The 17,706-nt window shown below is 43.2% G+C and overlaps 1 protein-coding gene across 2 annotated transcripts in view; it reads right to left on the bottom strand.

Moving 5' to 3' along the window:
* The window catches only part of EVA1C (eva-1 homolog C), a 33,499-nt gene that overhangs the window by 15,629 nt on the left and 164 nt on the right, over positions 1-17,706 (bottom strand). For both annotated transcript variants that reach the window (XM_041474520.1, XM_041474519.1), the window contains exons 2-4: positions 16,680-16,912; positions 3,774-3,970; positions 349-472 (exon numbers count right to left, since the gene is read on the bottom strand). In XM_041474520.1, the coding sequence (XP_041330454.1) occupies positions 349-472; positions 3,774-3,970; positions 16,680-16,912 (554 nt within the window). The remainder of the gene's footprint in view (positions 1-348; positions 473-3,773; positions 3,971-16,679; positions 16,913-17,706) is intronic.

Genomic DNA, 17,706 nt, shown 5'->3' on the forward strand with positions numbered 1-17,706 from the left:
CTTCATTTGGATCCTTAGCCCAAGCATCTGGTTTTGCTGTTCAGCTCTTTCTAATATGACATTATCATTGCTATCTCATTAAAAATAATTTCCGTAACATTTTTCCTTTCTAGTCTGATGTCTGACATCTGCCCCTGCCAAACTACACTGGTCATTAAACTGGCAGCAAGCACCCTGAAGCTGCAAACACAATGGAGAGCTAAGGTAAAGTAGAAAAGAACAATGTTATCGATCCAAGAGCCCCAAAACCTCACATGGATTTATGCAAAGCCTTGTGCAGTGGCATTTTAACCAAAACAAGCAACAAAACACACAGAAAAACACATTTGCCTGATAAAGATTACTTACTAGGTTTGCATTTAAAGGAGACAAGGAGGAATTTAGTAGTCCCTGGACACAGATCAGGCCCAAAAACCCGACTATTGACAAGGAGTTGGCAGGATCTCAGGTTTTGGCATTCATCCAGTACTTTCTAGAACAATGGGCAAAAAGGATAGTCTTGACAACAAGGTATGAAGCTATAAAGCAATGAAAACACTTAGTTGTACTTTGTTCTACACAGGAGAGAAATCACAATTTTTTGGCTATAAACATGCAAGAAACATCTGTATCATTGGATCTAGGCCATAGCTCTACTGGACTTGGAGTCATGGCCAGCTTTATGGGAACACGTTCATCACAGCCACGCTCACAGCACATTAGGATGTTACCAACTTGTTGTTTGTCACTTTTCCCTCTGCCCCCGGGGAGGCTGCCCAAGTTGCCCTGAGTGCCACCACAGCCTCGATGGTGCAGAGCCCAGAGCACGTGGAAACACACGAAGCCCCCAGCTGTCCCACTGAGATACTTGAGGCACTTGTACACTCCTGAGCACATTTATGGGAGTGCAATGTCCAGGGAAGGCATGGCAACAAAAAAGGTGTCTTCTTAACCACTTCTTGATCTGCTTACATGTACCTGAACATGCTCTGTAAATAATTTTCACTTGAAAGAGTTCTGACTAATGATAAGTACAACTCAAGCTTTAAGCCATGTGTAGGACCTCTTGCTTAAGGGACACTTCCTGCTCGCTTGCAGTTACACACATTATCAGCAAATTTCAGAACTGGTTTGATTGGATAGCACACATGTGCAAGTCTATCCTCTGCCTCCTTGTCTTGTTTTGTGGGGTGTTTTTAGTGCTGTTCTAAGGACATATCTACTCCAAATTTATTGGTCCAGCGATATATCCTGGTTCTTAAAGTGCAGCTTCCCTGGGAGTGGCAGCAGAGGAAGACCACAAACAGGTCAGCAGTGTTATATACAAAGTGTTATGTGGACTCTCTCCCAATCTGGCAAAAGGACTGAGTGCTTGTACTGCTCACACTGGTGCTCACACTCCAGCTGTGCTCTTGGAACTGTAGCTGCAGAAAATATGAAGACATTGCCAGGGCCAGCCTGTCCATTTTTTAACACAGTCACAAGCCAAACACCTAAAAACACCAGTTTAAATGCAGCAGTGGATTTAGGAAGTTCTTATTCACCTCCAAAACTCAGTTAATAGAGGTCTTTTCTGACACTGTTTTTGGATAGTCTGTGTGGTTGTACACAGGATTCATGATGTTTAAAATTACAGCAGGCTGTGACAAAGGAGGGTGTTATCTCCAGGTCACCCCACTCTTAACAGGAGTAACTGTAATAAACCATTCTGATAGTTGTAGGTAGTCGCTCAAAATCTATGGGAACTTTTGCTTTTTTTTCTCATCAGAAGAGGTCTCAGTCATACCAAGAGACCAAATCACAAATGTACCACTGTGGTGGCACAAGCTGCATTCCTATTTCCAGGCTGAGAGAGTTGGCAGTGGCTGGATCTCTGTTGTCATCATTGGAAACCTTCCCTCCCAAGCAGCAATGACACACATTGGCAGCACATTGCAGTGATCCTACAGCTCTCATTGGCAGAGGAAGAGGACATGCATCCAACACTTTTTCAGCATTAAATGCACTCTAAAGAGTTTAAAAGGGAAGCTAAGCACAGACTTAATTTTATCAGTCAATTTTCCTTTTACAGAGTTGCAAGTCAAAAAAATAACTCCTCCTTAATTGGGATAGTTCTGGAAGGGACCAGTGAAATAAGAGTTATATATTTAGTAAATAAAGATAGCTGTCCCCTGCTGAGTCACCTTCTGTTTGCACCTGAGCTGAATCATCTCCTGTGCATCTGTTTGTATTTTCTCCTGCCTAATGTGAACAGCAGTTGCATTTTCTGTCATGATGCTGTGCAGAAGCACACAGCTCCAAAAGCAAACAATGATACCCAAAATAGCACTGGGCAGTTACTGTCTCTAGCCAGATCCCTCTGACAAGAGGTCTCTGTAAAATGTGCCTGTGATGCTTCCTCCCAGCTACAGGGCATCATCTCAGCTGCCTGTGCAGGCTGCAGATCCACTTCTAAAGAGAAGGGAAGGAGGGATGAGGTCACTGGTGCTCTTTTCTAAGAAATCAGTTTACAAGATGTGTTCCTTCTCCTTAACAGAACTGAAACTCCCTGAGATGCAGAGCATTTGTATCTGACAAATTCATGGCCTTGCCAAAATGCTTTCATGCCTTTGATCAGCCACAGTGCCCAAATGATGGTGGTAGTTTATATAACAGTTACCCCATGCTGTGTTTATTATATTTGAGGGAAAAAAGTGCCCATGGAGACGTTACAAAGGCACTCACAAGCCCAAAATAATAATTGGTGCTACTTTACTGCAGCCAGTAATATAACATTAAGGATGCATCTGGCCTGCTGTTTTTTGTGGAGAGATGTACTTTCACATGGCCCATAGGTCATGTCTGGAATGTCCTCAAAAATTGCAGTACATCATGGGTGAGCCACACTTATAAGATTGCCCTAATACTGTTTCTGGAGAGAGGATATTACTGCCAAACCACTTCATAATACCCTTCAACTCAGTAGTGGGAACAGACATTCCTTGATGTCAAGAAGGAACGTGTGGCCGACAGACAGAAATGTTGCAAACTCCATCAAAACTTCTGTAAAGCATTTACAAGTTTAACAAACAGAACATGTTCAGATTCCACTGACTACTCATTTTTGGAAGGATTTACTGAATTTGGAACAACACTGGGTATTTTTCACTAAGATGAAACAAGCCTTTGACAGCAGTGTAAGTCAGACCTTGTTACAGAAGTCTCTACAGCAGAAATTAATAACTGATGAAGTATAAATAATTTTAAGCTATACTGAAGCAGGCCCAACAAACAAACCTTAGGATGTTGCTGATACAAATCAGGTAGTCACAGAAATGCAGGTATCTGCAGAAATTCTTGGGATTTGCTGTTTAGCTGTTGCTGTGCCTTTTCAGTGAGAGAAGAAAAGCATGCAATAAGCCAGCATGTCATCTTATTCGCTGGATTTGTAACCTCACTCTGTCCAGTGCTTGTATCCTCCCCTGGGGTCAAGGAGGGCCTCTGTGATAGATTAAGACTGGTCAACTCAGCCATGACCATCTCTTGAATGGAAAGGAGCGGACTGTTTTAGGGAACTTTAAGAATGGGGTTTTCAAAGCAAGGTTCATCACAATGGAAGGCAATCTTCAAAGCTCTCACAATCCTACAGTAATACCCTGCTGTCCAGACAAACCCTTCCAGCTGTAACACTTTTGGTGGCAAACTGCCATAGGTACAGTGTTGTCTTGTTCAAGGTTGAGAACTCTTGCACAGAAATGGCAGGGAAACCATAAAAAACATTCTGTACCTTAAGAACCTTTACAAATATGTGGTACCTGCAAAGAGGTGGGTGCCACGCAGTTCCTGGGTTCTGTCATCCTGGTTTCAGGCTCCCAAGCACTGCACACGTGGGGGTCCTGCCCATAAAACGCTGACTGAACGCTGATGGTTGAGTGCCGAGGGCAGTGCAGGCTCAGGTGTTGCCCGTCGCAGGCATAGGCGGTGTGATTCTGCAGGAGCTTCGTTAGGTAACCTAGAAAATACTCAGCTCTGTTACAACTAGCACAGGAAATGACAAGCTCGTTAGATAATAAAAAAACCACAATCAGTCTCCGGAAAGGGCATTGTAGTCAAGGTTATACATCTGGCCTCCAGCCACCCAGTTCTCTGAATGGGTCACCTCTTACGTGCTCTAGCGCTCTGGGCTGGAGAGCACAAGGTCTCGTGGCAGGGAGTGCGAGCCCTCCCAGCACTTCAGCAGCAGCAGGATGTGTTGTACAGACAATCCATGGGCTCAGGCCCTTGCCAGTCGTGGCTGCTCACGATCCCAGGGTGTGTCTGCAGCAGTCAGAAGGGTATTACTGGGTTTTCTGGGCCAGGTTCTCGCATTCCAGCTGCCTAAGGTATTCCTTATATGTCTTGTTAAAAGGATGTGCTGCACTTTAGGGCTCATGGGCAGTTGTGTTTCACATGCTCTTTAAGTATAGTGGAAGAAAAAAAACCCCTCACATTTTCTTGTGGGAACATTTTCTTATTGTGGGCGAATCGGGTTTTTTTTTGTATTGTTAAAACAAAAATTAGTTTTCTCAAAGAAAATACTGAAAAAAAGTTCACTCCTTTTAATTAATTAAAATTTGCCCTTAAAGTAAAATGTGCCATTTAATTTTCACACTTCTGCCCTTCATAAACTTTCCTCAAAGACAAGTGATTTAAAAAAAAAAAGTTTTAAATAGAAACTTTAGTACTTCAAGCAAAAGATAAGAAAATCATGTAATCATAGAAGGGCTTGGGTTGGAAAGTTCCTTAAAGATCTCCTAATTCCAACCCCCCTGCTACCTTCCACTAGAACAGATTGCTCAGAGCTCCATCCAGTCTGGCCTTGAACACTTCCAGGGATGGGTCAAACATGTCACTTCTCTGGCATCTTTTCCAGCTCCAGCTGTGCATCTGGATAATGAAAATCAGCTTCCCTATCAGTTATTAAGTCTGGCGGAAGGAGAAGCCTGCTCCATTGTTATCTTTACTGTTCCCTGCCTAGAGCCCAGGGGAGGACAGGAGCAGGCAGATGCACTTTCCAGCGCAGCAGAGCTGCAGTTGAGTTCCCCGCCTCACTGACCTTGGTCTGAGCACTGGCACTGGAACTGGGACAGCAGAATTTCATGCCCTGCATTTGCACTCTGGATCTCAAGGAGACCAGTCCAGCATCAATCCCCACAGCTTCTCATGGGTTAAAAAGAATAACCAAGCCCACAACCAAACCCATCCCCTACATTTTCTGTGTAACTGAGACCACAAATAATTGAAGTTCCTTGCCAGAGCCCCTCCTCTGTCAGCCTGCTCCTGAGAGATGCCGAATGCTGCCAGGAAAATGGGCCGAATGCCCAACTGCACCCAAGTGACTTCACTATGGCCAGTGCTGCAGAGGGGCCTCCTGTGGCATTCGCTGAACGCCTTTGGCATCACCGTCGGGGCATAAAGGGCCACGGGGTCAGGGTATTCAGCCCTGCGTGAGCTGCGGGCACTCACCCTCACAGATACGACCCAATATTTTTAATCATTTCAATTCTTCAGGTTTTAAGTTACTTGGGGCCAAGAGTGCTGTATACAAAACAGTCCAGTATTCCCTAAAGAATATCAGCTATGCTGTGATTTGGATGAGTTCCCTGGCATCTTAACTGCTACTTTGATCCTGCAAATTCCTAATCCAGCATCTAAGCACCTTTCTCCAACAATTGCAACTATTCAATCCTTTAAGAAAATGTCTTTATAAAAAACTTGCTCTGATTCTGTAGGAGCAATATGGTTCACTTGTTAAAATGACATTAGATGGACTGGTGAAAATAAGATATCTTGCTCTCCAGCCTTCCAAGCAGCCTAAACATGACTCTGCTGTTACTAAAATCCTTGTGGATTTGCACACAATAAGGGATAAAAATAGTAATGGAAATTGCTGAAACCTAATGTTCTCTGATAACAGGAGTGGTGACATAGTATCTAAATTGCTCATCTCACAAGGCAGACCACATAAACCTGCATTTTTCATTACTGCAGACACAGACATGCATGGAACAGTCAGTCCTTTGCAGCTCACAGCCCATGCTGAGGGAGGACTCCCACTCCAAAAGTCATGATTTCCTCTTACCCTTCTCTGAAGAACTCCAGGTTCTTTCCTGTCCTCATGCTGGCCCTCTCCTCACAGGGGAGCACTGCCTGCCCTGCACTCATCAATTGCCTCAGCAGCTGCTGCTTCTCCTCCTTTCCTGGGTAGTGTGACTTGTAGTTGCCCTGGTAGAAGCTTCACCTTCTTGAGACCATGCACATCCCTATATTGTGTACTGACTTCTGTTCAGAAACAGATTTTCCAGGAGGGAGAAAATTCAGCCAAACAACAATGTAAGGCTGGGGGAAAATCAGGTGTAATCTCTATCAGTAATAACAGCCGTAGTGATCAGGAGTGAGGACATTGTGAGGGATGAACTCTTCCTGGGGCAGCCTCCTGTCCTCTCTTTTTGTGTTTACTTCATCAATATCAGTTAGCTGTGAATTTGGGGAAAACCGTCTTTTACTATCTAAATATGGGAGCTGGAGGCTGTTCCTGGACTACAGCAGACCTCCAAGTCCTGGTCCCCTGCATGCCAGAGAAGTCTTCACTAGCTCCTGGATGGTCAAGGAGATTCCCTTTCCCCGAAGAGCAAGGCAGAGGGAGGGCTGGAGCACAACCAGCATGGATGGAGTGAGGTCATGGCTCTGTTCACTTGGGCTGGGCAATCAGAAGACTTGTGAGTTTTGGGGTCTCTTACCCTGAGCAAAGAGAATCGTAACCAGACCCCATAAAAACCTTAGATTACTTAATGTTTTAAAACTAATATTGGTTTTTTTTTCCTTGTTTTCTGGGTTAGGTAATGAAGGGGGAGATGGTGTTCAGCTGCACCAGTTACTTTTGCAAGTGTCATTTTGTAATGAGCAGGACTATAAAGTTCCTCTTTATTCAGAAACAATAAATGTCACTCTTTAAAACAATAAGAAGCTATACAAAAAAAGTTAACTACCATGAGAATTGTCCAAATTAGAAAACCTTGGGAATACTGCAGTGCCCCAGTAACATCTCTACACCTCTGTGTGAAAGCCCCACTAGGCACTTTCCCATTTATCCAGGACACACATTCATAAGCAATGTATGGAGTGGTCTGCATCTGGAATCATGTACAAGACGTTAGAGACTGGCTCAGAAGTTAAGCCTAAAGCAGACAGGCACAAAAAGATCCCATTATTTGGAGGCCAGAAGGTATCATCCCATCCAACTGTCTGTCTAACCGAGACTACTCATTCATTGTAATCTTTTACTGAGATTCAAAACACCAGTACAGAATCCAAGCGTAATCCTTTCTTCCAGAATTAGCCAAATTAGTCACAGCATCCACTGTGTTGACAAAGAACTTCAACTAAAAAAACATAGCACCAGAGAACCACACAAAACACTGAGGCTGAGCAGCTGAACAAAGCCTTACTGATCACTTTTTACTGAAAAAGAGAACTGATAAATGATTTTAAAAATGATTGACAAAAAAAAAATCAAAAACAACAACTGGCATAGGAGAATAAATAGATACTTCTTTGTATGAAAAAGAATTCTTAGGGGGTTATAGCTTCTCATACTTAACCACTTGCTCCTGGCATAATCACTTTGAATTGCAATGATAAGGGTAGCAGTGGACCTGAAGGTATGGAAATCCAAATTTGATTTTTTTTTTTCCCGCTTAAAAATACTGAAAATCTGGGAACTTAGAAAGTTCTGTGTATGTTTGAGCTCCCCGGATGCAAGGCAAGGATCAAGAAGAGCATTTCAGGCTGTGAGCCCAATACCCAGCACACACTAAAAGCAACCTCAGCATTGGCTCAGGTAATATCTTTTGGGTAAGACAGCAGCTTTGCAATGCAGTATTTTTAGAGGCTGAGGCTGAGTAGTCCACAAGCTGTGAAGGTTCTCAGAACTGGGCCTTCATACACAGTTTTAGTAACATCAGTTCCTGTGTATCGTTCAATTTAGTTTAATTAGCACAGAAATGTGCTAGCTCATTTTAAAGACATACCCATCTATTTTAGATCAAAATAGATAGAAATAGCACACGTATTGTTGTGGGAGTCCCAGAAGGCTCATCCATCCGGTAAATCTCCATCAGCTCCCACAGTTCTGTGAAGAATTGTGCCAACACTCATTAAAAATACACAAGCCAGCTTGGTGAATTTGAAGGAAGCTATTTCACACAGTGATAGCAGAATAGTTAATGAACTCTAGTACAAACACCATTAGAAGCAGAACTCTGATATTGATTGGTGTTTGGGATCCAGCTGCAGTACTTCTCCAGCAGTATTTTCTCTGTTGGTTTGTGAAGGAAGCACTGAGGAGAAATTAACTCCTGAGTTTCAGCCCCAATCCCATCTGCCATACTTTCTGCTGCTCTCGAGGCAGCTGTGCCACAGATCATGCTGTGCCAGGGTTCTCTGTCCACAGGGACAAGGATCTGCTGGCATTCCCTGTCACCTGTCTGTCTGCAAACTGTCTGCAATGTTTCTAAAATTCATGACACTATGTTTCTTGCTTCATCATTTTATTCTTTTTTATCTAAGAGCCTTGTCAACATTCTGTTTGACTCACTCTAGCCACACTCCACATCACAATCTTTAATCAGTAAGAAATACACTTAGACAGAAGCATTGTTTATTCTTCTTGCTGTTCAGAAATTAGCACAACTAGCTTTACTCAGCACATGCACATAAAAATCTGTAGTTCCTTAATATATGCCTTTTTGCATGTCACCAAACTGATTTAATTTCCCTCCATGCCTTATTTTTTTTCAGTGTGCCTTTTTCCACTGTTCCTCTCAACCCTTGCTCTCTTTGCTAGTGACTACCATCCTACCAACTTCAAACTTTCACTTGTACTGCAGAGATAGCACGAAAAGTTGGTTTTCTGTGCAAGGAAAATGTTTTTCATATAATCACTCTTTTTTTGTATTATCTAAATTTTTTTTTAAAGCAAGGATAGATGTTTACTTGGAAAAACTAAGCATAATCTAGTTTCACTAATAAGATAGTGACCACAAAACCCCATTCAATTTCCAAATGCCTACTCCGGTTTCAGAGCACTCAAAGTTGTTACTTTTCTTAGAATCAGTCCTTGATACCCTTTTCAGATGCCCATTTCTAAAGGAGAGGAAGCTTATGAGATCCTGACCTCTGTCCATCTGCCATTCCTTAACACCTTTTAAATTTAAACCTGAGGGGGTACAGGGCTCAAAGAAATAAAATTCCTACAAAGTTTCATGGAAATTGAAGCCTGAGCTGCCACTTTCAATTCAGTCTCAATGACAAACGCTGTAAGTGAGCTGGCAGCTGGAGAGACAGGATGGTTATCCTGGAGAGCCATCAGCTTGATGCCAATGGAGCAATTTGTTTCCACTGGCCTTACTAACAGATGAAGGATTAAGTCTGCAAGAAGAAAATGCTTAAGTTAGTGGTGAGGATGCTTTTGGGGTAGTATGGCAATCAAAGCAGTGGTCAAGATAGCAGTCACATTTTCCATTAACTGTTCTATCCACATCTGTGCTTTCCTAAGGAGGTTGTCTTCATTTTTCCCCCCTCATGGATCATAACATGAATCATAACCATCTAATTCCCTCTGTGTTTTAAATCTGAGGGTCAAATTAATCAAGAGCTTGATTCTACTTAAGCTAGAGAAAAGGCCAGGTAGCCATCAGACAATTCAGCACAAAACCTCATTCGCACTCCAGTTTAAACAGGGTTTATTCAGAGAGCAGCAGCACACACAAGAATCCAAGCTGTGAGCTCTTCCTAGAAAAACAAAGGCAAGCCATGATGAATAAAGAACAGACCTGTAACTTTTTGGTCCCAGTTTCTCCAGGAACCACACAACCTCTCCCTCTCCATGCCACTCAGCTCAGACTTGCAGTTAAGTGAGTTACATTTTTGCAGAGTGGAAAAACTCATGAATCCTGCACTTACACACCACATGCCTGTTCTGTTTCTCACATCCTCCACAGGCATTCTCTGTCCTTCATATCTACACCTTCCCATTCCCTTGTGTTGTCTCCTAGGAATGATGCCTAGGAGTTTATTGTATCCCAATGGCTTTCTGAGGGAAACTGGAGAGATCCCTATGAACTTCTGTTTTCTCACTTGCTTTCTGTTTTTATTTCCTTCTTGTGTCAGGAAGAGGCAAACTGTTCTTGATCCCCATAATCTTGGGTCTGTAGTAAACTCCACCCTATAGTCAGTTATATTTCTCTTAGCTATTCCATGAAGCCAGAAGGGCAAACACTTGTCCTGGGACCTAACGTGGAACTACTCAGTAGAAAAGGAAGATTTTCTCCATCCCATCTAAAGAAGCTGACGAGAGGCATGGGTTAGGGGAGACTTTAAAGCTTTTTTCTGCCCTTGCCAAAAATCCTCCTTTTAATTGGAGACAGAGTAGCTTCTTCTAGTGTCATTAACAAGAAGTAACAAGAGAAAGGCTCTGTGGGCAGCAACTGTTTCTGGAGACAGAATGAGAGACTCTTTATGCCCAAAGACAAAAAACTTCGAATATTCCCAAAGACTGCAAGTAGGAGAACCTCAGGGGCTAGAGGAAAATGTTTGTCTGCAAACTCAGATTTATGATCATGAACCTTCATGTTCCCCAAGAGAGCCAGGGGGCTGTTCATTGCCACCTCAGAAAACAAAACACAGGTTTTGTTTTGCAAACAGAACTTTGACTCAAGCTCTGCATTATTTTGTATCCCCACTTATATCTGACATTCAGAAAAAAATCAGAAAATCTAAAAAGATCAGAAAAAATCAGAAATCTGGCAGCTCACAGATTTGCAGTGCTATGATGGTTTATAGTACAGTAAGTCCAAGCTAGAAAAGCAAAAATATACTCTGCACTTCACTCTCAGTGCTTGATTACTTTTTTTACACCAACATTTCTTCATCCTCTACTCAGTTCTAGCCCAATGAAATGAAAAATTAAAAATCTGCAAAGCTATTCTGAAAGAGTAATTCTTGTCTTCCCATCCAAGATTAAATACATTGAAGAAAAAGAAATAGATATTTGTGGGTTTGGGACCCTCATCCAAAGCCCAGTGAAATCCTTGGGAATCCTTCCAGTGACCATAGGCTTTTAATTAGGTCTTATACAGTGAGTGATGTTTTAAAATTAATTCTAAAATTAAGAGCCAAACCTCACTGGTATTTAATTTGTTGCCAGAAGCCACACAATAGAGCTTTGAAGCAAAACTCTTAAAATGCCTAGAAATTCAGATTAAATGACTCACCAATGCTGAACAAATAAGGCGTAACCATGCCTCCTTCTGCTCTTCAGCTCCCTTAAAACACTATTTTCTCTGTGTTGGGTAATATATCAAAATATTTCTATTTTAATTGTAGATTATGGCTGGCAGATGACAGAATTCTGCTACGTGTTGACTGGTCAGACAGTGCCTTCTCTGTCTGGGGACACTTCCAACAAAAGCTGAGTATTTATCTGGAACAAGTCTGTAGTCCCTTTCTCTAATAAAGGTGAGACTGGAAGCTCTGCCTTACTGGGAAGGATATCAGCAGCAGATGGAACAGGAAGACACAGGGGAGCTAATCCCTGCTATTTATTTTGAATAAAAATAGCATATGGTGTGTCAGGTGCCAGCAATCTGCCCAGGGAGAACAGAGAGAGTTCTGCCCCAAACTTCCTGCCCCAAAGTTGTGAGAATCTCGTAGACTCAAACGTGTTGGTCCCTGAGCAGTGGAGCTCAGGAACTCAAGTTTTGTGTCTCGTGTCTGAATTCCCCAACATCTGTAGGGGTAAGGCATCACAGTATCCCTTAATTCATTTTGGAAGAGCTTTGGGGGCAGTAGCCCTTCTTGGGGATGAAGACCTAGCTCACTGTAAAAGCCTCATAAAATGTGTAAGAACTTGACAGGACCAAAGCTTTTACTTCTCTAACAAGGATAACTAAATCTCACCAGTGGATTTAACAAACAATATTAGCACATCTGAAATGGGGTTTCATAAGTTACACTTCCTCAGAAAAGCAAAAAGAACTGTAGGAAAAAGCCTGAAACAAAAACTTGGGTCTCAGCACCATGATCTAAACTAAAATCTCAGTTCTGACACACACCTCTTTATTCCACAGAACAAACCCAAGACCAAAGCCCACTTCACTCAGAGAAACTTTAAACCAGACTTTGAGGTTTAACTCACACATTACTGAAATGAAACACATTTCTAAAATGAAATGCTTTTCTTTAAATAAAGCAATGAACACTTGACTTTTACAAGGCAGTATTGAGAAGATGCATCATTGCATCGCTCTTTCTAGCACGTCTTTAAACATCCTGGTTGAAGGACATGCTACAATTGCCACAGTGAGTCAACAAAACTGACTCAAGAAAATTTGTACAGGATTTTATCTGACCAACACAAAGCCAACAGAAAAAACCTCTGCATCATTGTGGTTGGTAGTGATTGATCCTGCCACATTACTACAAACAAAGCATTTGCTCAAAGCATTTGTTTGCTTTCCTTTTACCTGGGGGAATCTGGGATGGGTGAATGCCACAGAACTTAATGGAAACTTTTAATGCAGAAAGGTCACAGGAGCAGATTATATTTCTTGGGTGAACTGGTTTGCTTTTTCATTAGATCCACTTGTTTCTGTGGTTGGGTCAGGAGACCAAGTCTATGGAGTTAAAGTGAAGCTCAGTACTGTCTGAACTGTTTTGCAAGAAAAGACAGAAAACTTGACACCAGTGGACAGAGATTGAAAGGTTCTACCCCTAAGCAGTGGCTGGTTTCTGTTAATGTCCAGAAAGTCATTCCTCAGCCCAGTTATGCAATCACAATTACTTCATTTTTGATCTTCAGTAACAGCCACATTTCTTGAAAGCTGCCCAGAAAACCTGGCTGGGACTCAGGTAAAGAAAGGGAGACTGACTGGTGAGTGAGCCAAGGAGGCGAGGTCAAGTCTGAGCTCAGAGCAGTAAGGAGAACAGAAAAAGAAGGAAGGAGCATAAAAAAGAGGTGAATGGATGTTCCTTAGTGTTGCCAGAGAGAAGGAGTTAGTTTCCAGATGGATAAGGGGTCAGGTCACTTTGTCAGCAGACAGGGAAAAGGTGGGAGAAGGAGTGGGGACAGGATGGAGAGCTGAGGCCTCTTCCCACTGCCAGCATGGAGAGCAAGGGGATGAGAGGAGGTGAGGAGCAGTGATCCCTGCCCTTGGGAAGGTGCCCACAGAATGCCACCATCCCCAGCCAAGCCAGCTCTCTCTCAGAAGCTGGGCTTTCTATAGCACCAGGACACCTACAGTGTGAAATACTGGAAAGAAGTCTGCTGGGTTTGCCAGCTCCTTGTTTGGCCTGTTTTGGGAACCAGTCCTTGAGCATAGAGGAGTTGTGAGGAAATGACTGTCATGAAGCCCTGATGTCCTGAAAAATGGCTCTTCTGATGGTGTCCTGAGAGCCCAGGGTGTTCAGAGACTGGAAAACCAGCAAAATTCACAGCAGCCCCCTGGAATGGGGCCAGATCCAAAATGTGAAAGCTACTAGTGATAACTGAGAAAATAAAAAAATATTTTAGTTAAAAAGTGTGTTTTGAAGAACAGGCATGAGGGGAAGAAAATTCTGTAGTTGTAGGATCACTCTCATATTCATGAAGGTCTAAGGAAAGCACTGTGGATTAAATCTCTCTTCTTCCAAACCTTCAGGTTTCAGTTTAAATTTGGGCAGGAATACTTGGATTTCACTTTGAAAAATTAATCACACTGAGGACTGCAGACCTCAGAGCATGTCTCCACTTTCAGTAACTAATGGAACCAATAAATATAGATTTGTGGAATCATTAAGTTTGGAAAAGACCTGCAAGATTATCGAGTCCAATCTTTAAATTTCTTGTTTGTTGCTTCAAGCTGCTAGACAAACATAGATTATGCAGATTCTTATTGTGTCAACATAAGAGAAACTATTGTGTCAAAATAAGATAAACTCTTATTTCTAACAAGAGAAACTATTGAGTTGTTCTCACAGAGTTGAATTTTGAACTGCTGCTGGTGTCTTATTTCAGAACATTTTTCTCCCCTAGAAAATACCAATCCACAAAATATTATTGCACAGTGAAGAAATGTCTCCCTTAAAAAAAAAAAAAACAAAACACCAAACAAACAAGAAAAGCCAATGAACTAGACAATTTTGTTTTCTCATAGTTAAAAGCTAGACAGATGAGAGCAAGAACCTGCAGCTGTAGGTAGTAGAAAGGATACAGACCCCAAGTACAAGTCAAACTTAGTAATAATAACCCTTCACTATACACTGCTCCCTGCTCCCTTTTCCAGAGCATCAAACGGATCCCAGGAGGGAGCATCTTTGGGTTGTTACAAGCAAACAGCGAGGTCTGGTGATGAACAAATGGGCTCTGGGCAGGATGCAACTGGTGGCACAAATAAGATTTACATTAAGGGAACAACAGAGATTACATAGGCAGGTGTTGGAACCTGGCAACAGTGTAGGAACTCTGGAAAGCTGTCAGAATGGTGAGGAGAGGAGGAGAGAGGAAAAGAGTTTGGGCTGTTGGGGTAGAGGCCTCATTGCACTTGGCAGCTGCAAGGCACTCGAAACGGGCCAGGTTTGTGGCCATGTATATTCAGCAGTTTAGGAAAATCAAGTTGCTGTTCCTGCCGAGGGAGGGAGCAAATAAGGGAAATCAGCAACTCCACAAACTCATCTTGAAGCTGCTGTTGTGGAGCTGTATTAAACAGCCTGGGGATGGCACTGCAGGGTATCATCTCACCTCTGCCAACTCCTGGTCCACAGCAACTGCTTTTGAAGCAGCTAAAACTTCTCCCTATGCTCTGCATGCATTTTTTTTAAAGGTTACAGTAATATTTTGGTATTTTCTGTCATTCTGGATTAGATCTCCATGTTAAAATTACAATGTGAGCACAATTTGTTCAGGCCTGGGAACTTCCCAGTCTGGTAGGAATTCTGGAATCTGCTTTCCTTTTCTACATTTTATTTACTAAAACGTCTGCATGTCATGTTTAATACTGACCTCTGGGGTGAGATAGCTGTTTTCTCTGGTCATTCTACCTATTTGGAAAGCTCAGTGCACAATGAATACTGAAGACAGCTATACTTCTGAAATTAATCTTGGATAACCTTATCTAAATAACATCATTTGAAAAATGAACAGACTTTTGTGAGAGGAACTTTCCTACATAAAGGGATAATTTTTAACTCAGTGGCTAGTTGAAAAGGAAAATTTGAACATTTGTTTTATGTTATTGTGGAGAACCACCATGTGATTCCAAAACTAACATGCCAAACCAGCAGTTAAGCAAAAAAAACCCACCAAAGAATGAGACAGCAAGCATTTAAAAACCTTTTACATGTGAAAGGAATTTAAAATGAGAAATATAGCTTATCCAAGTACGTAATTCTGGTCTTTATATTTCACGGCTGCTTGCTTAGAAATTTTCAGGCTTGTGGAGCCAGATGCAATTAAAAAAATTACAAACTGTATTTTTCTGTTGCTGAGAAAGTAGTTTCTAGAGAACCATGACCAGCATATTGAACTGTATCACCACAAACTATATTAAAATTCATAACAACACATATTGGCTATTAATTATATCTTAACTTTGTTCCAGTGCACTCGACTGGCTTTTGGGAAGTTCTGCTCTATTCAATACAGGTAAGGTTTGCTTTCTGACCTAGAGGCAGTTCCTTAAGCTTCCAACTGCCAGGAATATGCTGTGCTCCCTGTGACACATAGAGAGGAGAGAAACAACTCTTCTAAATAACTTTCTAACAGCAGTGGGATGTCCTGGAGCACTAGAAAAGTTACAAGATTGCAGTTTTCACAAACAAAGACTAGTGATTGCTTCCTCATCTTGATGGAAACAAGGATATTTTCCCAGTTCCTGCAGTCATTTCACTTTGCAGTGATGCAGCACCTTCCCAGAGATCTGTGATTCCTGGGTGACAGCTGATGCCTCTGCTCCCTGGGAAGGGACTCCCCTCATCCACTCCTCTCATGCTACGAGGCTTCCCTCCCAGCAGAGAGAAGTGCAGCACTTGTTCGCTCCCTCAGGGCCCGACTCCAAGTCTCCAGGAGAAAGTGGGAACCTTTCCAGGGACTTCCACGCACTTTTGGTCAGGCCCTGGCCGATCCACGCCCAGCGTTCCCACCGCGCAGCGACAGCCCAGCTCCTCGTGTCCCTTCCCACCTGGCCCCTCTGGAAGCCCTTAACCCTCTCCTCCTTCCTGCCTTCTTCACGGCACATCGGGCCCGCGCTCCCGGGGTGCAGGCCCGGGACACGGCCCCGCAGAGGGGTTACGGAGCACGGAGCGCTCCGGGGAATACGCGGCTCCGTGCGGCGCTCCGGCCGGGAGCCCGCGGCCCCTGCCCTGGCTGCGGCCGGTCCCCTCGGGGCACTGAGGGGGGATTTTCACCGTCTCTCCTCTCATTCTTGCTTGGCAATGGTTGGAGGACTGTCACGGACTTATACACACATTACACCGCGACTCGTGACCACATTTGCCTGCTTGTGTTTTTCCCGAGACAGGTGCAAGGTGCTCCCCGTCACTCCCTGTCCTCCGCAGCCCAACTTCCCTGCTTTCCCTACTCCAGACGCCCTCGGCTCTCGTGCCAGACCTTGCCAAGTCTGCCGCTCCAGCCCCGCTCCTGCCCTTACCCCTCGGCTCACGGGTCTCTGAGGGAACCCAGCTGCGACCTACGCCTGGCAGGATCTCTGGATGAGGGATTTCAGTGGGCAAACAGCGCTGACTCTTCCATGTTGCAGAAGGACCACCTCGATTTCCTCGCACTGACGGTGCTTGACACCACCTTAGCGCAGCCCCGGGGCTTGACGACTCTAGTTCAGCGTGCCTTGAGTTTGAAGTGTGTAGGCTTGGCTTAAAGCTTTCACTGCGAAGTGAGGAAACACATTGAAGTTACTTCGAGAGACTTCAAGTTGTTCCCTGAAATCTTTTGTGATACAGAAAAGTGAACCAGTGAGAAGTTCAAACAAATTGTCATTACTACCTGCTAAACTACCATCCAATGTAATTTGGTGCTTCTTTTAAGGTATCAGGGACTCAAGGGAATAAATCAGGACAGCTCCCAGTTCCTGTAAGAGCTGTCCTCAGGAAACAGAGCTTAGAACCAACAGTGGAAATGGGGCACGAAAGAATCTTTTTCCCTGGGGCTGTGGATAAACATGAATATCCAGCTGTTTACATCCTGCCATGCATGATCACACTGATCTTTCTCCTGAAAAAAAGCCCACGAGTGAGTCGGTGAAAGATGATGGAACCAAATTAATTGTGTTAAATCTGTTCCGCTCCTCCTGTTCCAACTGAAGTTGGAACACATCCAGATTTGAATTTCCAAAGTTTGGCACCTCTTTTCAGAGGTTACACTGAACTTTGACCAACTTGGTCTTCACGTTTGAATCTGAATCCACTTTTCTTCCTCTTCACACACAGAAAAACAACTGGGTAACACATATATTAGCCTATGCTTCCTTAGTCTTGGGCAGATTAAGAGCAAAACAGGTTTCACATGAACCTGTCCGAGGTCAGGGACATTCCATCAAGTGTTACTGAACTCAGATAAATGGGATCAAAGGTGCCGAAATAACAGTATAAAATCACTCTGAAACATCTGCAACTGCAAACACAGATGGGGAGAGAGAACAGTAGCTCTGCAGGTGAAGCCCT

The sequence above is a fragment of the Pyrgilauda ruficollis genome, unplaced genomic scaffold, assembly GCF_017590135.1.
Source record: "Pyrgilauda ruficollis isolate IOZ18807 unplaced genomic scaffold, ASM1759013v1 scaffold327, whole genome shotgun sequence".
In the NCBI taxonomy this organism is placed as follows: domain Eukaryota; kingdom Metazoa; phylum Chordata; class Aves; order Passeriformes; family Passeridae; genus Pyrgilauda; species Pyrgilauda ruficollis.